Source organism: Canis lupus, chromosome 24 (assembly GCF_048164855.1).
Source record: "Canis lupus baileyi chromosome 24, mCanLup2.hap1, whole genome shotgun sequence".
Lineage (NCBI taxonomy): Eukaryota > Metazoa > Chordata > Mammalia > Carnivora > Canidae > Canis > Canis lupus.
The window spans coordinates 33,839,138-33,856,577 of record NC_132861.1 but is presented as its reverse complement, the minus strand read 5'-3'; the positions used below and the strand labels follow the sequence as shown (position 1 = coordinate 33,856,577).

Genomic DNA, 17,440 nt, shown 5'->3' with positions numbered 1-17,440 from the left:
ACTATAGATAAGAGGGTTTCAAGTCTAGATTTAAGCATTTGTATTGTTTTTAACTTGATATGTTTAAATACTCCTAAAATTAAAGGCAAATAACATTTAAAAAGCTTGGAACATACAGTATGGATCAAGGCCTTTAATTAGCTTTACTAATGAAAAGCTCTTACCAATCAACAAAAGAATGGTAAACATCCTTAAACAAAAGAAAACAAAAACAATGTATAAGAGAAAAATTCAAATGGTAAATTAAATTTCTTAAAAAATATTCAAGAGTACCTGGGTGGCTCAGTCGTTTGGGTGTCAGACTCGGGTTGAGATCTTGGGATTGAGCCCTATGTGGGGAGCCTCACTGGGAGCCTGCTTGGGATTTTCTTTCTCCCTCTCCATCTGCCCCTGTCCACTACTCTCTTTATTTTTTTATTTTTATTTTTTAAAGATTTTTTTTTAAATTATTTATTAAAGACAGAGAAAGAGAGAGAGAGACAAACAGAGGGAGAAGCAGGCTCCATGCAGGGAGCCTGACATGGGTCTTGAACCCGAGTCTCCAGGATAACGCCCTGGGCGGAAGGCGGCACTAAACCGCTAAGCCACCAGGGCTGCCCCCACCGCTATATATATATATAATTTATATTTATATTTATATTTAAATAAATAAATACTTTAAAAAATTTCTACTATCAAAATACCATACACACACACACTACCTTTATCTATACATTTGATAAAAATTAAAAATCTATTTCCTTTGATGAAATTGGATAAAAATTTGTCATGCATTTTAACACTGATAGTATAAATTTTTTAAAGGCAGAAATTTGGTGCCATGAATAAAAAGCAAAAACAAAAGCCACAAAAAAGCAAAAGAAAATACTGCCTTTGTCTGGTAATATGCCATCTAAAAAATTTACCTGATGGAAAATAATCCACCAGGTGTGAACAAAGATGAATGATAAGGGGTATGTTAATGAGGGAAGATAACTGTGATAGGTTCTTAAATAATAAACTAAGACATAAGATGTAAGTGCAGTATGATCCCATTTCAAAAATATTATAGGTTTGGGAACTAAAATTTTAGTAGGAATAAAACTGTAGGTAAGAGGGTTTTAAGCAGGTTATTTTTATTCTTCCACCATTTTTAAAGTTTCCACAGTGATTTTGCACAATTTTACAGTTTTTAAAAATGTTTGATGACTTAAAAGTTCAGCTGGGTGGATGACAATTCCCCCTTCTCTAGCAGGAGCGAGTAGTGTTTTCCTAGTGTGCGGTTTATACACAATCTCTGTAATCATTCAGACAGGCTTCTTTTATAGCTAGTTCCTTGTATTTTGCAATTATATTAAATTTCCAGAAATTCAGGGCTTGGAGTGTCCCACCAAGGGAATATTCCCTTACCTGAAAGTTTGTATAGTGAACTCTGATTTCCAGTATTAAAAATCATCATAAAACCATAGAAAGGAGATCTTCATTTATGAAATTGAAAAATACTTTCCATTGCTGATTCGCTAGTGTGTCCCCCTTCATAATGTTGCAGTACCTCTGAGCCATTGTTTTCAATATCATATAGAAGGAGAACAAGGGAAAAGCCAAGATTAGGGTGGTTAAGTAGCCCATGAAATTGCCTAAAGGGTTGCTGTGTTGAATGTGGTCCCTGAGCACCTGCTGATGGCTATCCACACTCCTCCAGTTTTTTTCTCATAAAGAAGAGCTTGATCTGAGAAAGTAAGCCTGGAAATCTGCATTCTCTGATTGCTTAGATCAGATAGACATCAATCAGTTTACTGGCCCTGTCCGGGAGCTGCAGGAATGAAATGTCACCCCCACCACCATCCTCCACCCCCTACTGCCCCTTTGCCTTCCTCAGAGCTGAAATTCCTCTTCAGAGCCCATTTCCTGACTGCAATTTTCTTTCATTAGGGAGGCTGAGGTAGAATTAAAATTGTAAATTGCCCATGGTCCAGCATTAAGCACTCTGCCTCAGTCTTGTATTGGTCCCCTCCCCCACTTTTTCTTACAGATTTATTTATTTTAGAGAACATGCTCAAGTGGGGGTGGGGTGAACAGAGGAAGAGGGAGAAGCAGACTCCCGCTGAGAGGGGAGTCCAGTGCAGCTCTACTCTGGGCTGGATTTCACAACCCTGAGATCACAACCTGAGCCGAAACCAAGAGTCAGATGCTCAACCAGCTGAGCCACCCAAGAGGCCCGAGTCTCCTTTACATAAATGCCTGGCACAGAGGGTGCCAGGTACTGCTCTGGGTGCTGGGGGTCTAGTAGCAAGTCTAGTAACAAGTAAACAAGGCTCCAGCTCTGATGGTCCTTGTGGGTTGTGTTGAAGCCAGGGAGGCAAATAATGAAGAAAGAAACCATTAGATTATTTCAGATAGGTAAAGGCTGGCAGGAGAGGACTTACTGGGAGGATGACCAGGGAGGGAGAAGGCCTCTCCGGGAGTTGGCATTTGAGTTGAGACCAAACAGGAGGAGGCCACCTGTGCAGGTCTCAGGGAGGATGAGTGCGGGAGCAGGAAGTGGCAAGGCAAGGGCTCTGTAGGGCCTATGTAGAAGTCCAAGAATCCAGTGTTGCTGGAGCATGGGGAATGAGAATGGGGCAATGGGGAGTGGCAGGCAAATGACAAATGAGGTAGGATCTGGTAGTCCATAGCAAGGAATTTGGATTTTATCCAAGTGGAATGGGAAGCCATTGAAGGGTTTCAGTTAGAGAAACAGTAAAATCTGGCTTGCATTTCCCCTGATCATCTCATTTCTTAGGTGGAAAGTGGATTATCATGGGTAAAGAGCAAATCCTTGGTGAGTACACCATGGGCCGTTGTAATTGAAGTGTAAGATACGGCGGCTCTGTCTCCAGTGAGGTGCAGAGGGTGCAAGGTGGCCTTGTTGTTAGTTTCCGTGGGAGAATGAGAGGAAGGGAAGAACCCTGGGTAACTTCCATGTTTTGGGTGCTATCTCCCAAAACTTGGAATACTGAAAGATGAGCAGGTGAATCAAGGGAGTTCTGCTTTGGCTATGTTAATTTTGAGGTACTTTTTGGACTAAGTTACAAATTAAAATTCCACTAAATGGGTGAATTGAGAATGACCAATAACTTGGGCTGAATGATTTTCTCAGAGGAGTTTACATTCCACGAGTCCCTGATAAGGTATAAGCGTGCACATGTAGGTACGTGTGTCTAAAGGATGTGTCTAAAATCCTGGTTTCAAATAACCCCTACTCTTGACCAATTGGTGGTAATATTGCCACCCACTGTAAATGCACTTGGACTATACAATTTGGGACTTTTGTGTATCTGAATAATGGGCCAGAGACTTCTGATTTCTATTTATGAGAAAGAACCAACTTTTCAGCAGATGGACAAATTCTGGAGACAAGCAGAAGTACCTTAATCAAAATGAGCACAAAGCAGTAAAGGCAAAGGTGTGTTGTGTGCCACGAGGCCCTGTTCTAGAGTAGGTCGCCACCCAAGTGGCCACTTCAGTAGATAGAATGGCACTGCCTAGACTTGCAGATTGGGTTGGGTTTAGAACCTTGCTGGTTTGAGGAGCTTCTCTACGCATTATCTGAAACCTCAGCTCAGATGATCAGGGCTTGAGGAGATGAGATGGAAGGATTGGAAGAGGAGAATGAGGGAGGAGGACAGGAGTGATGCTGGAGGATAGGCTGTGGCAAGAGTATGTGTCAGGGAAGTGAGCCAGGGGAGTCTCCGGCATTGGAGTGCTCTGCTAATGAGCGAAGGAAGGTGGGCATGCCTGCAGTGCTTGTGCTCCTTCAGGCTGTGCAGCTTCCTGCTCTTCCTCCTCTGCCAGAAATGCCCATACACCACTAGGATGGACAGCTTCATACAGCCTCAAGAGAATCCTTCCCAACTGGCTGACCATAGTTATGGACCAGGTGTGGAAGCTCTATGGTAGGACTTTATGTAGAAATTCCTACCTGCTTTCATCCAGGTGGTAATATCTTCTCAGCCTACTGGACTTCTCCCTGAAACCATCTTGGAGTACCTGTGACCTTCCCTTTGCACAGTGTGAAGTGGTGACTAGGGAGGCACAGGCCTCCAGCATTGTTTGGGCAATGGAAAATTTCTTTCTAAACATGGAAAACCTGACCGCTCTTCTCTTTCTCCTGTTAAGATTTTATGGCCAAAGCGAAGATGGAGATGAATTTAATAATTCAATCCGCCAGTTATTTCTTGCTTTCAATACGCTAATGGACAGGCCCCTGGAGGAAGCTGTCAAGATCAAGGTAAGCATGGTATCAGTGTGGGTGCCTCTTTTAATGCTGTTGCTGAGGATGTTCTGTGACAGCAGAACTGGACAGGGTGGGAGAGAAATAAAGTGAACCCTTTTTTGTGGAAAGCCTGTAAATTTTAGTATGACTCATAGAAAGGAAGGGGGAAAACCTGTGTGTTAACTTTTATGTCCATTCGTATTCTCAAATGGCAGCTTGCCAAAGACAAACTATATCCTTTCAGACATTCCTCGAATGGCTTCTGTGGCCCCTGTGAATGCAGCCAATTGATCCTGATGTTATAGGCAACAGGTTTTTATGCTAACTTCCCCCCATTCTTCCCAGAAGCCCAAAGTCACCATCATGTTCATCATTATCAGTTTTTTAATGTAAAATATGCAATCTCTGAGGCCTCAGATCTGAACTTTATTATTTCTTCTTTGTTCTTTTGGGCCACTTAGTAGGGGAGATGTCAAGATCTTAACTAGCCTCCTTAGATAAAAAAACGAATTCCAAATAGACAGTATCTATTGGTAATGAAGGAAGCAAAACAAACAAACAAAAACAAAAACATCGAAAGATGAATGGATAAAGAAGACGTGGTTTATGTATACAATGGAATATTACTCAGCCATTAGAAACGACAAATACCCACCATTTGCTTCAACGTGGATGGAACTGGAGGGTATTATGCTGAGTGAAATAAGTCAATCGGAGAAGGACAAACATTATATGGTCTCATTCATTTGGGGAATATAAATAATAGTGAAAGGGAATAAAAGGGAAGGGAGAAGAAATGGGTAGGAAATATCAGAAAGGGAGACAGAACATGAAGACTCCTAACTCTGGGAAATGAACTAGGGGTGGTGGAAGGGGAGGCGGGAGGGGGGTGGGGGTGAATGGGTGATGGGCACTGAGGGGGGCACTTGACAGGATGAGCACTGGGTGTTATTCTGTATGTTGGCAAATTGAACACCAATAAAAAATAAATTTATTATTAAAAAAAAAAAAACACCACTGTGCCACCTGACCTTTTAGGAAAAAGATTTTAAGAAATCGCACTTAGCAACATTTAGCTCTCCTCTCGACTGCAGGAGCATCTGTGTCCAGTTCCCTATGTAGATGCCAGCCTTTTCTTCCTGGGATTAAGTAGTACATTCTGTATCCGTCCTGCTTGGCAACTGAATTTGCTGTTTGGTATTTTTCTTACAGGGGGCAGCTCTGAAGTACCTTCCCAGCATAATTAATGATGTCAAACTTGTGTTTGATCCCGTTGAGCTCAGGTAAATAGCAAAACACATTTGCTGACTTTAACAAAGGGGTAGCTCCTTTTCTTGGCTGGGGCCTGGGCTGCTACACCTTCTGTTGTTCTTCTAACCCATATTAGCTGAACCCCTTCTTGTGCTCCGTTTCTGTGGAAGATATAAAAGAAGACACAAAGCCTGCCCCTGAGAGAGGTTTGCCCTTATCTCTGGGGCAGCAAGACAGGCAGACGTGAAATTAACTACAGAAGAAAGTACATAATAATACGCTTCCAGCCCTACCTAAGTACCCCTGCAATGCAAAGTCAGATGGTGAGCGACACTGGGGTGGAGTCAGCGGGGAAAGGATTTTGCAGAAGTGAGGTGTTCAGGCAGGTCTGCAAAGCCCAGATAGACATGACCGTGCTTTGGCAGTTTAAACAGAGGCGGCCCTAAGGCCGAGCGCCATAGCACGTGGAACACAATCTCAGCTTTCCTTCCAAGGGGCAGACTCTCAGGGCGTCTGGGAGAGATTTCCACGAAAGACTCTCCACACCGAATCTCAGAGTAGAGGGGAACCTCGTAATGATACCTTCAGCGTGACAGAGTGCAAATACTGACCTCTGGGATTTCTCCTGCAGCGTGCTCTTCTGCAAGTTCATTCAAAGCATCCCTGACAACCAGTTAGTTCGCCAGAAACTGAACTGCATGACCAAGATAGTGGAGAGCAATCTTTTCCGGCAGTCAGGTATGTCTTCACCCAAAACTACTGCTTACTGAAATTCCAGTCTTGCTCCTTCTTCAACCAACACCTGTTTTGTTGTTGTTGTTGTTGTTGTTTTAATGTCAGTAATGTCCTTACCAGTAGTTTGTTGGGACTTAGGGACCTCCTGAGAAACCAGTTTTAAGGAGCAGAGTGTGTTCAGTATTTCTAAGGGGATCTTAAAGAATAAAAGCATGCATGTTTTAATGAGAACAGTCCAGTCTTTCGTTAATTAGAGAACTGTCCTCAAAATGGACACCCCAGAAAGTAGCAGGCAAGCAGGAAAGATGGTTCTTTTAAGCAAATGTGTCTTCTTTGACTTATATTTGTTGCATAACCTGAAAAGCCAGGAGGTAGCAGTGCAGGGGTATGCTGGTGCCACTCATCCTGGTTCAGGAGAGCGGATTATGCATATCTCTTCTCAACTTCCATGTTTGGTCATGTCACATGAGGAGCTGAAAATGGGTTACAGTGGTTTACACCACAGAAATTGGCAAACACTCTAAGTTATGGGTTTGGTGAGGGTGGGATTGGGGAGGCTTAGTGGGGGAGCCAAATCACCAGCATACTGCTGGGAGGGCAGAGGGCATGGAGGAGAGAAAACTCTTACATGGATGAAATACTCTTCATTTTGTAACTAGGGGCAAGTATGTAGCCACCATGCTTAAATCACTAAGTTCATGTCCCAAAGCTAATATGGGAAAGAGGTCCAATACCTGGTCTTGCCCCAATAAATCCAAGACTTGCTAGAGAGGGTCCACTCTGGGAACTTCTTTTGGAGCTACTAACACTAGTTCAGGGGCTACCACTAGTTGCATGTTTTGCCTGGAGGGTTGAGGACTGGCACGACTGCTTAGAAATAGGGAAAGGTGAGTGGGTTATTGGTGGCAGGCCTCCTGGCCTTGCCCCACACTAGCTATGTAACTTCAGACACGTGAGGAGCCTTTGTAGGTCTTAGCCTCCATTTCCCTGGAAGGAAGGATTTGAACTAGATCCTATCAGTAGACTGTTTTGACTCCGATAGCTTCTGACCCTGTGAATGTTTGCTTAGAAATTCCATCTGTTACAAGGACACAGTTGAGGGTGTGCACAAAGCTGGTGAATGCTCTTAAGCAGAAAACATACTATTACTAAACATCTTAATATGCTATGAGATCTCTGCCTAAGCATGCAGAAAGGATATATAAAATAATAAAAATGGGGGGTTTGAGCACAAGAGCAAGCATGCACTATGTGGTTCCAGTTAGAGGAAGTATTCTCACTATTAATAGTCCTTTCTGTTAGTGTCCAGAACATCTGGCCTCGTCATAATAATGTCTTCGAATAGCGAAGATCCCAGAAGGAAAACATCATAGATAAAGATAATCTCTTATTTTCTGAAGCCTGCAAAAGGACTTGATTGGCACATCCTTAAAACACATTGAAATGGGGATCCCTGGGTGGCGCAGCTGTTTAGCGCCTGCCTTTGGCTCAGGGCGCGATCCTGGAGACCCGGGATCGAATCCCACATCGGGCTCCCGGTACATGGAGCCTGCTTCTCCCTCTGCCTGTGTCTCTGCCTCTCTCTCTCACTGTGTGCCTATCATAAATAAATAAAAAATTAAAAAAAAAACATTGAAATGTACTAGCAAAGCTCCCGCGGTATTTACACAAATTTCAGAGTAAATTCTCTCCATTAGGTGGAAACTTTGAAACATTTTTTAAAAGCGTAACTTGCTTAATTTGCTCATTTTGTTTGACTTAGCCTTCAACTGTCAAGTTGGCGTATTTTTTTTTTTTTTTGGTAAGCTAAAGATATTGTTGAATACTTGAAACATTTTTGCATGTATCCATGATAGGTGTAATTTTCTTAGCCCTTCAAATTAAGTTAGAGGCCCGAAGGTCCATGCCTACAGTGCTGTGTTCCTGCTCGGTGGAGCTCTGAGGTCAGCTGTGGTATCAGGCAGAAGCGGGGCATTTCAGGGGCTGCTGCTGCAGCTGCCGCAGCTGCTGAGCTGTGTGCATTCTCTCCCGCAGAGTGCAGAGATGTGCTGCTGCCGCTGCTGATAGACCAGCTCAGTGGCCAGTTAGATGACAACTCCAGCAAGCCCGACCATGAAGCCAGCTCGCAGCTTCTGAGCAACATCCTGGAAGTGCTGGACAGGAAGGATGTGGTGAGTTGAATCATCACCCGGTGCAGACCACACAGCACACGCTGGTCCCTTTGCCTAGGGCAAGGATGACTTCACAGCCTTCCTAGTCTCAGGGTTTCGCCCAGGCAGTTTAGAACCTAGGTACTGGTGCAGGCCGTGCTGGTTTTGAGGTGATCGGAGGGGCTGCTTCTTGCTAGAGCCTGCTCGGCAAATCTAGGTCCAGGAGAGATCTGCTTACTGCTGGCCCCTGCTGCGGCCTGGTTTTCCCAGCTTGTCTACCACTGAGATCCCTGATGGGACTTTGAAGAATCAGCCGTGTTCAGACATTTTGTGCAGAAACCTGGGCCCTCCTTTACCTCTGGTGCTGATGGGACTGTTGTTAATATTCCTGAGCTTCTGAGATGCTCTCAATTTTATAGTCTCTCTGATATCGATCCTTCCTTTTGGAGCCTGGTAGAAAGGATGTGTTTTCGTATCTTGTATCTTCTCTCTTACCTAGGCACCCATCCTCCCCAAAACCCGGGGGCTGCATCTGTCTGAATTTACCTTGTTCTAGAAATGGCAGAGCTGATAGCCTAGGCATGGCCTCCTCCAGAGGCTGGAGTAGTCGGCAGGATGTGTCAAGCTGAGCACAGACCATACTCCCCACCCCCACGATGGCTGCACAGCACCAATGTTCCCATACAGCAGAGAAACACCCTCAGCTTTGCCTAAGCCCACTCGCTCACCAATATCTTTAGATTCAGTTCTGCTAAAAGAATTGAAGAACGCTCTGTCCCTTTTCCCATGGCTAAATTCTTAGCTCACTTTTCAAGGTCCACCCCAGTTTGGCCACAGCCTGCCTCATCCACTCATCTTCCCATGGGCAAGTCTGCATCTCTGCTAGTTCACGCCTCAGCCAGAGGGATCCTGGAGAGCACCATTGCTTTCTCTGCCCACCTCGGCTCTTTCTCTGAGCCCCTGCAGCCCATCTTAACAATTTGTATTATTTATTTGATATTTATTATAGGTCATGCTCCCTTTCCTTTTTTTTTCTTAAATGTGTTTCTAGAAACCACATAAATTATAAATTTCGCCAAGGAATTTTGTGATAGGGGATTTGATTCCTAAACGAGAGATTTTGCAACAAATAAACAAATATAACTGATCATCTCCTTACGATAATATTTTTAAAAAGTAACTCTTATGACTCAGTAATCAAAAATACTAAAATGAAGCTCAAGCTATAGTTGGCAACAGCGTACCAGAGACTTTGGTTTAGGCAGGGCTCCGGTGTTCTAGAAGTATATGATCCAAAGTTAATCAGAACCATGGGAATCGGGGTGTTTGTTTTCTGATGCTGGTATTAGCATGTGTAGCTCTTTATCCTTACACAAATCTACAGGTGCCTCAGTTTCCACTCTGTAACATGTAGGAATTGTTCTAGATGGCCTCTTAGATCTCTTCTACTTCTGACACTGTTTTATTTAAATATTTATTTATTTGAGAGAGAGAGAATGAGTGGGGGGGAGGGTCAGAGGCAGAGGGAGAAGCAGACTCCCAGCTGAGCAGGGAGCCCAACGTAGGGCTTCATCCCAGGAACCCAAGATCATGCCCTGAGCTGAAGGTAGATGCTTGACTGACTGAGCCCCCCAGGCACCCCAATACTTGACATTTTAATAAAATTGTATATAGCATATTTTAATAAATTGAATTTAAATAAAATTTTAAAATGTTGATTATGAAAAACAAAACAAAAAACAGGAACTATATATATAGCAATGATTTAGTTATTTGAAGGATTAACTAGGAGTTTCAAAATATCTGTCATGAAAAAAGAATGAATAAAGGCTTTGAAAAGACAAGTTGAATATTACTAACTTGGAGCTGAATGAGTACAAATCACCAAAAAAAAAAAGGAAAAATAAAGAATATGTATTTGTGAAGCACTGTTTGTTGTGTACATCAACCCAGCTCATTCCTGTAAGGGAACCTTTCTTTTTCCAGCTATGAAAATGGAAGCTCAACAAAGTTAAATAATTGCTCAAAGTGACACACGACAGAGTCAAAATATTAAATCCCTATGTTAGTCTTCTCAGGCTGCCAAAACACAACACCCAAGACTGGGTGGCTTAAATGACAGATATTTATTTCTCATGGTTTTGGAGGCTGGAAGTCCCAAGTCAGGGTGCCTGTGTGGTCAAGTTCCTGGGGAGGGCCTCCCTCCTGGCCTGAAGACAGTTCCTGTCTCTCTGTCCTCACATGGCTTTTCCTCAGTGTGTCTGTGGAGAGAGAAAAGGCAAGCTCTCTAGTGTGTCTCCTTAAAAGGACACTAACCCTATAAGACCAGGGCCCTGCCTTCATGACCTAATTGTCTCCCAAAACTCCATCTCTAAATACCATCACATGGGAGATTAGAGTACCAGCATATAACTTTTGTGGGGTATAAAAAGTAATTTTTATTTAAGTAATCTCTCTGCCCAGCACGGGGCTCAAACGCATGACTGTGAGATCAGGAGTCACATGCTGTATCAACTGAGCCAGCCAGGTGCCCCCAGCATATGACTTTTGAACAGATTTAGTCAATAGCAATCTCCTTGACTTGAGTCTCTTGGGTTTTTTTCCCTCCTACTCAGAAGGTGGCAAGAACGTTGAATTTTTGCCTTCTACTTCCCATGCACGTGGCTAGTTACTCGGGGCCACCCCATGTGCTCAGCATCAGGACTGACTTCTCATGCCAGCGAGGGGTCTGCCCAAAACTATGTTGAGTTGGTGGCCACAGTGAACTTGCAGTGAGTGTGTGTGGCCTGGGTTATTGGGATGGCATCCTGTCTGCATCCCCACGCTCATCTTGGTACATGCTATATCCAATCATTTTCAATTGATTCCTTAGTAACAGTATATAGTAATCTGTGAACTTATTTTCCCCCCTTTGGACAAGAGATTGCTTGAAGGGAAGAGCAAGAATGAGACTTAGAGAAAACTCACCTGTCCAAGGTTTTTTTTTAGGAAAAGCAAAGCTGAGTCAGAAGAAGTGGTATCAATTCCTGTGTTTCCCCCGTGCAGGGCCCCACGGCGACCCATATCCAGCAGATAATGGAACGACTGCTGAGAAGGATCAATCGGACTGTGATTGGGATGAGCCGACAGTCTCCCCATATTGTGAGTATCGCGACCACGCTGCCACCACTGCTTCCCAGTGTTCCACCTGCCTATTGGGAGGCCCCAGACCAGTAGTGTCTTGGGATCAGATTCCCACAGGTCCCACTCGCCCCAGTCCTGGTCCACAATCTCCACCTGCCTGCTGTGCCTCACAGCTGCCTGGGAAATAAGTGGGCCCTAGAACTTCACAGACCTCCCTAATGATGGGATGACCTTGGTTCTAACTGCCCGCAGATCTTGATTCCAGCAGTGATTTTTCTCTTGAGAGAAAAGGCTCCAGCAAGGTGATGGGAGGGGCTGAGGGAGAAGGGTTTGGGGGACCTTGTCTTGCTCATATTGAAGATTAGACAAAGCCTGTTGTAATACGTTCCAGCAGAGATGGAAACATGTGGGCAACCCAGGCAGGCAAGCTCAGTACCCATTTGACCTCATGCTCTTCTATCTGTTTAATATTTCATTTAAGGAAAACATGAGGCTTTGTGAGCAGAAGATGAAGGCTTGTGGTGGCTTCCTCTGTTATCTCAAGTAACTGGGTTCTGATTCTCAATATGTGGTACACAGGCTCGTCTGGATCTACCCTTGTTAGAATGATAACAGGAGCACTATTAGTACTCCTAGCTGTAGTGATGATAGAGTAGTAGTCATTAGCTGGGTTTTGTTTTTTGTTTAATCTGCCAGAAATTATTTCAAGCAGTTTCCATTTCATGGAAGCTTCACACAAGATCCTTGGAGGTAGTTCTTTCTTTAGCTGCATTTTTTTTTTCAAATCAGGAAACCTGCAGAGAGAGGTTAAGAAATCTGCCTGAGGTTGCAGAAACACCAGGGGTTTGAAATGGGTCTTGAGTCCCAGGCAGCCTGCCTGCTGCAGAGGCCTCACATGGTGGCTGCCCTCACCCCAGGCAGCTTAACCAGGTTATGTTTTCCAGCTATGCACTGTAGTCAGCAGGAGAGGAATTCTGATCACTTCCATCTTCCCCCGCACTATATTTCCACTGCTGTCTAGCGTGCTTGTAGATTGGTGCCCTGTGGTACCATCCAGCCCTTTTGGTTTTAAGAAAAACAAATGTTTGAAAGAATTTGTGATTAGCATGTTTTTAGAAATGTGGAGGTTGCTCTGGCCTCTTCCTCTCCACCTGCTGGGCCTCAATTAGATGTCAAAAAAGAAAAAAGTAGTTTGCAACCAGGGGTAACTGTTGGAAGACCATGCTGTATCATCATTAAAATGAGGGATCTTTTACTTATGATATTAAAAGCTACAATTCGATCTCATTTAGAAAACAGAATGAAAAGAACCATCCCAAATGGCTTTAGTAAACAAAAGCCATTTAAAAATTTTTTATTTTTTATTTTTTATTTTTTTTACAAAAGCCATTTATTTATTCAACAAATAGATGTTAAGAGACTGCTGTAAGCCAGGCACAATTCTAGACACTGGAGGCATATTAGTGAACAAAATAGATAAAAATCACTACTTTAGAGAAGTTTATATTCTAGCATAACAATAACAAAAAATAAGGTATATGCCATGAAGGAAAAAAAAAAAAAAAACGAGCAAGATAAGGGCAATCAGGGTGGGAGAGTTACAAATTTAAACTAGGTGATTAAAAATGGTTTGCATGAGAAGGGAAAAATTGGACAAAGACTTGGAGAAGTAGAGGAGGTACTGTGGAGGTATAGGGAGGGGCCTTTCAGCAGAGGCAAGGCCAGGGTAGAAACCTCAGGATGTCCCTTGTAAGATTCACATCTGGTGATAGAGCTGATCCAAATAGGATTGTAGAGAAGTAGCCACTAGGTTAAGATTCAAGGTGATCAAAAACATAATAAAGGATTCAGATCTCTTACTAAAGGTGTAGACGCTAGACATACCATTCATTGTTATTGTCAATCCATTGCTGCCATGTTTTTAAAGAATATAGAAAGAAAGGCAGGTTGATAACTATATTGTTTAGGAAATGATATATTGGTTTTCTAATATTTAACATGTCTTAATTTAAATTTATCTCTTCAGCTTCTTTTAGTAATGAAATTGTTCATTATCTTACTTGTTTAAACCAACTCAAGAATGTTGGCTAAGTGTATTTAAAGAGAAGGGTGGGGATTTGAATGTCAAAGGAGCAGGATACTTGTCCTGTTTCTGTTAAAATAAGATGATGGGAGTGGTGATGGCTGAGATACAGGGAGTGGTAGAGATGCCAAGAAAAGCAAAGTAAAAATGCAGGAGAAAGATAAACATAGGAAGGAAAAAAGCAAGGGAAAGACAGAGACAAAGAGAAATATGCAAATAATAAAAGAATGAATATCGATATATGTGGCTTAATATAGTTGAGTCTCATACTCAAGAATAGTTAAATATTAGAGGATCTGTTAGGGGCACCTGGGTGGCTCAGTAGGTGAAGCATCTGACTCTTGATTTCAACTCGGATCTAGATCTCAGTCGGGGTCATGAGTTCAAGCCCTGAACTGGGCGTGGAGCCTACTTTAAAAAAGAGAGAAAAAAAATATTTTCAGCAAGGATTTGTTAATTAAATACATCAGTTGGATAAAAGGAAAAAAGCTTTATGACTATGTCCAAAAATGCCAAAATATATGATGAATATAACATGAATTCCAAATTAATGGAAGGAAATGTTAACATGCAATCACCAGGCAACCTATTTATTCTCCTAAAAAGGAGAATCAAGATGTTAAATCTCAACACTGTTTAGCATTTTTCTATAAATTCCAGTCAATATTATAACACACATGCATATATTTACTAAGTATGAGTATTGAAAAGTTACAAAATAATTTTCATAACTGTCATTATTTTTAGTGAAATGATTACCATTTCTAGGAAACCCAAGAAACTTAACAAAATCTTAATGGAAATAATGAACAATTTATTAAACTGACCAGTTTTAGAATAAACAGACAATATCCAATGGCCTTTCTACAACAACAGTAGCTATTTAGAGATTATAAAAGAAAAATCCCATTCAATTTAGTCATGAAAATATGAGAGTAATATGAGTTAAATGAATAAATAAATTAAAACTTAAAAAATTAAACCAATACAAGATACACCTAAATGAATAGCCCCATTGAAGTAATAGTGGAGGATTTGCTTGTCATATTTGAAAACATTATAATTAGCTACAGTAATTAAAATAGTGTTGGACTAATGGAATAGAGTACATATATCCACAGAACAGAATTGAGAGAATTTAAGAAGAGACTTCAGGTTATATGAAAATTCTATTACTATTCAATAGGGAAAGTGAAGATTTTTAATAAACGTTATTTGGAAAATACATGAATGGTGTGGAAAAAAGTTTGACTTTTATTTCATGCTCTATCCAAAAAATAAATTTCAGATGGTATGAAAGGTCAATGTAAAAAGAAATATTAAAGCAGCTAGAAGAAAACATAAATTAATCTATACTTTTAAAAATTCCATTATAATTAACATGCAGGATTAATTTCAGGTGTACAAATAGCGATCCAACAAGTCTATACATTTCTCAGTGCTCATCGTGATAAGTATACTCTTAATTCTTTTCACCTATACCTATTTTTCAAGACCTATTTTTAAGAGAAAAGAGATTTATGAATTTTCAAAAATGGAAAGGATACCATAAAAAAGTTTATTAGAGAAAAATATTAAACCCCTATATGTGAAAATATGTATATAAGCAAATTAAATGTCAAGCACCAAACCCTAAAACTTATTTGTAAAATAAGTGCCAAGTGGCTGATAGCCTTAGTATAAAAATACCTATTATAAACAAACCATTAAAAATATATATATATTTTAGTAGAAAAATTGGTAAAGAATACGAGCAAACAGCAAAATGAGAGAAAAATAAATGGCCAACCAACAAATAGACAGATGTGTAATTCAGAAGAAAGGAAACGCAAATTAACAAAAATGAAATTAAATAAAATGCAGAGACCCAGAATAGGCAAAGGCCTGGAGAAACAAGTAGTGTTAGATACTGACAGGAATGCAAACTCTGTGTGGTTTGGTACTATATATAAGAAGCCTTAGGACAGTAAATTTGCATTGCTTTATAATTAGAAAAATAAACTTTTTTTAAACAAAGAGACTAAGACATTCATTCAGAGAGTATTCTTTCATTGTTTTTGTGTTTAGAAAGTCATTTTCTCCATCCCTAAAATAGTTGTATATTCATCTTCTCTATGCCAATTCATTTAAATAACTATGTTAATACAGGAGGGCATTTCCCCCTAGATATTTGCCCACTGGCCAGAATATTAAGTCTGTGATTCAAGTATGGTGGGACTAGAGGAAAACACATTGAATATGTAATTCTTGACATCAAAAATATAAATTGATGTTAATCATCAAGCTCTTCAGTCCCTTTCTTCAAACCACATCCATAATCACAGGTGCATAATAACCTGCAGGAGATAGCAGTCTGAAGGATTCTGGAGTTAGAAGAATGACACTGAAGTGCTCTAGCTGGGAGCACTCATTTCCCTATCTCTCTGCTCTTCCATTCTCAGTTTTACCATCTCTGTTTCCTCCTTGCTTTCTTCCAAAATCAAATTTGTGCTATTTCACACATTTCTCCACGGACTACAACTCTGTCTCAACAAGAAACTCAAAATCCCCAAGTTGTTGTGTTGTATTTTATTTTATTATTATTATTTTTAATAATAAATTTTTTATTGGTGTTCAATTTGCCAACATATAAAATAACACCCAGTGCTCATCCCGTCAAGTGCCCCCCCCAGTGCCCGTCACCCATTCACCCCCACCCCCCGCCCTCCTCCCCTTCCACCACCCCTAGTTCATTTCCCAGAGTTAGGAGTCTTTATGTTCTGTCTCCCTTTCTGATATTTCCTACCCATTTCTTCTCCCTTCCCTTCTATTCCCTTTCACTATTATTTATATTCCCCAAATGAATGAGAACATATAATGTTTGTCCTTCTCCGATTGACTTATTTCACTCAGCATAATACCCTCCAGTTCCATCCACGTTGAAGCAAATGATGGGTATTTGTCGTTTCTAATGGCTGAGGAATATTCCATTGTATACATAGACCACATCTTCTTTATCCATTCATCTTTCGATGGACACCGAGGCTTCTTCCATAGTTTGGCTATTGTGGACATTGCTGCTAGAAACATTGGGGTGCAGGTGTCCCGGCGTTTCATTGCATCTGTATCTTTGGGGTAAATCCCCAACAGTGCAATTGCTGGGTCATAGGGCAGGTCTATTTGTAGCTCTTTGAGGAACCTCCACACAGTTTTCCAGAGTGGCTGCACCATTTCACATTCCCACCAACAGTGTAAGAGGTTTCCCTTTTCTCCACATCCTCTCCAACATTTGTGGTTTCCTGCCTTTTTTTTTTTTTTTTTTTTTTTCTGCCTTGTTAATTTTCCCCATTCTCACTGGTGTGAGGTGGTATCTCATTGTGGTTTTGATTTGTGTTTCCCTGATGGCAAGGGATGCAGAGCATTTTCTCATGTGCGTGTTGGCCATGTCTATGTCTTCCTCTGTGAGATTTCTGTTCATGTCTTTTGCCCATTTTATGATTGGATTGTTTGTTTCTTTGGTGTTGAGTTTAATAAGTTCTTTATAGATCTTGGAAACTAGCCCTTTATCTGATAGGTCATTTGCAAATATCTTCTCCCATTCTGTAGGTTGTCTTTTAGTTTCGGTGACTGTATCCTTTGCTGTGCAAAAGCTTCTTATCTTGATGAAGTCCCAATAGTTCATTTTTGCTTTTGTTTCTTTTGCCTTCAAGTTGTTGTATTTTAACTGGTGACCTAGCTGAGATCTTAGAGTCAGTGTCTGATGACCTGCAGGATTCTGCAAATCGTACTATTAAAGGGGTGAGCAAAGCCCTCCACATTCCTCAACTCAAACCTAGAAGGAAGTCATTTTAAGCAGAAACAGCAAAGCATGTGCCCTTTAGACCT

The 17,440-nt window shown here is 41.3% G+C and overlaps 1 protein-coding gene across 4 annotated transcripts in view; it reads left to right on the top strand.

Annotated features, from left to right (window-relative positions):
• Positions 1 to 17,440, top strand: part of DOCK5 (dedicator of cytokinesis 5) — a 209,217-nt gene that overhangs the window by 138,719 nt on the left and 53,058 nt on the right. For all 4 annotated transcript variants that reach the window (XM_072796235.1, XM_072796234.1, XM_072796236.1 and 1 more), the window contains exons 23-27: positions 4,138 to 4,249; positions 5,447 to 5,517; positions 6,117 to 6,223; positions 8,255 to 8,391; positions 11,416 to 11,511. In XM_072796235.1, coding sequence (XP_072652336.1) covers positions 4,138 to 4,249; positions 5,447 to 5,517; positions 6,117 to 6,223; positions 8,255 to 8,391; positions 11,416 to 11,511 — 523 coding nt within the window. The remainder of the gene's footprint in view (positions 1 to 4,137; positions 4,250 to 5,446; positions 5,518 to 6,116; positions 6,224 to 8,254; positions 8,392 to 11,415; positions 11,512 to 17,440) is intronic.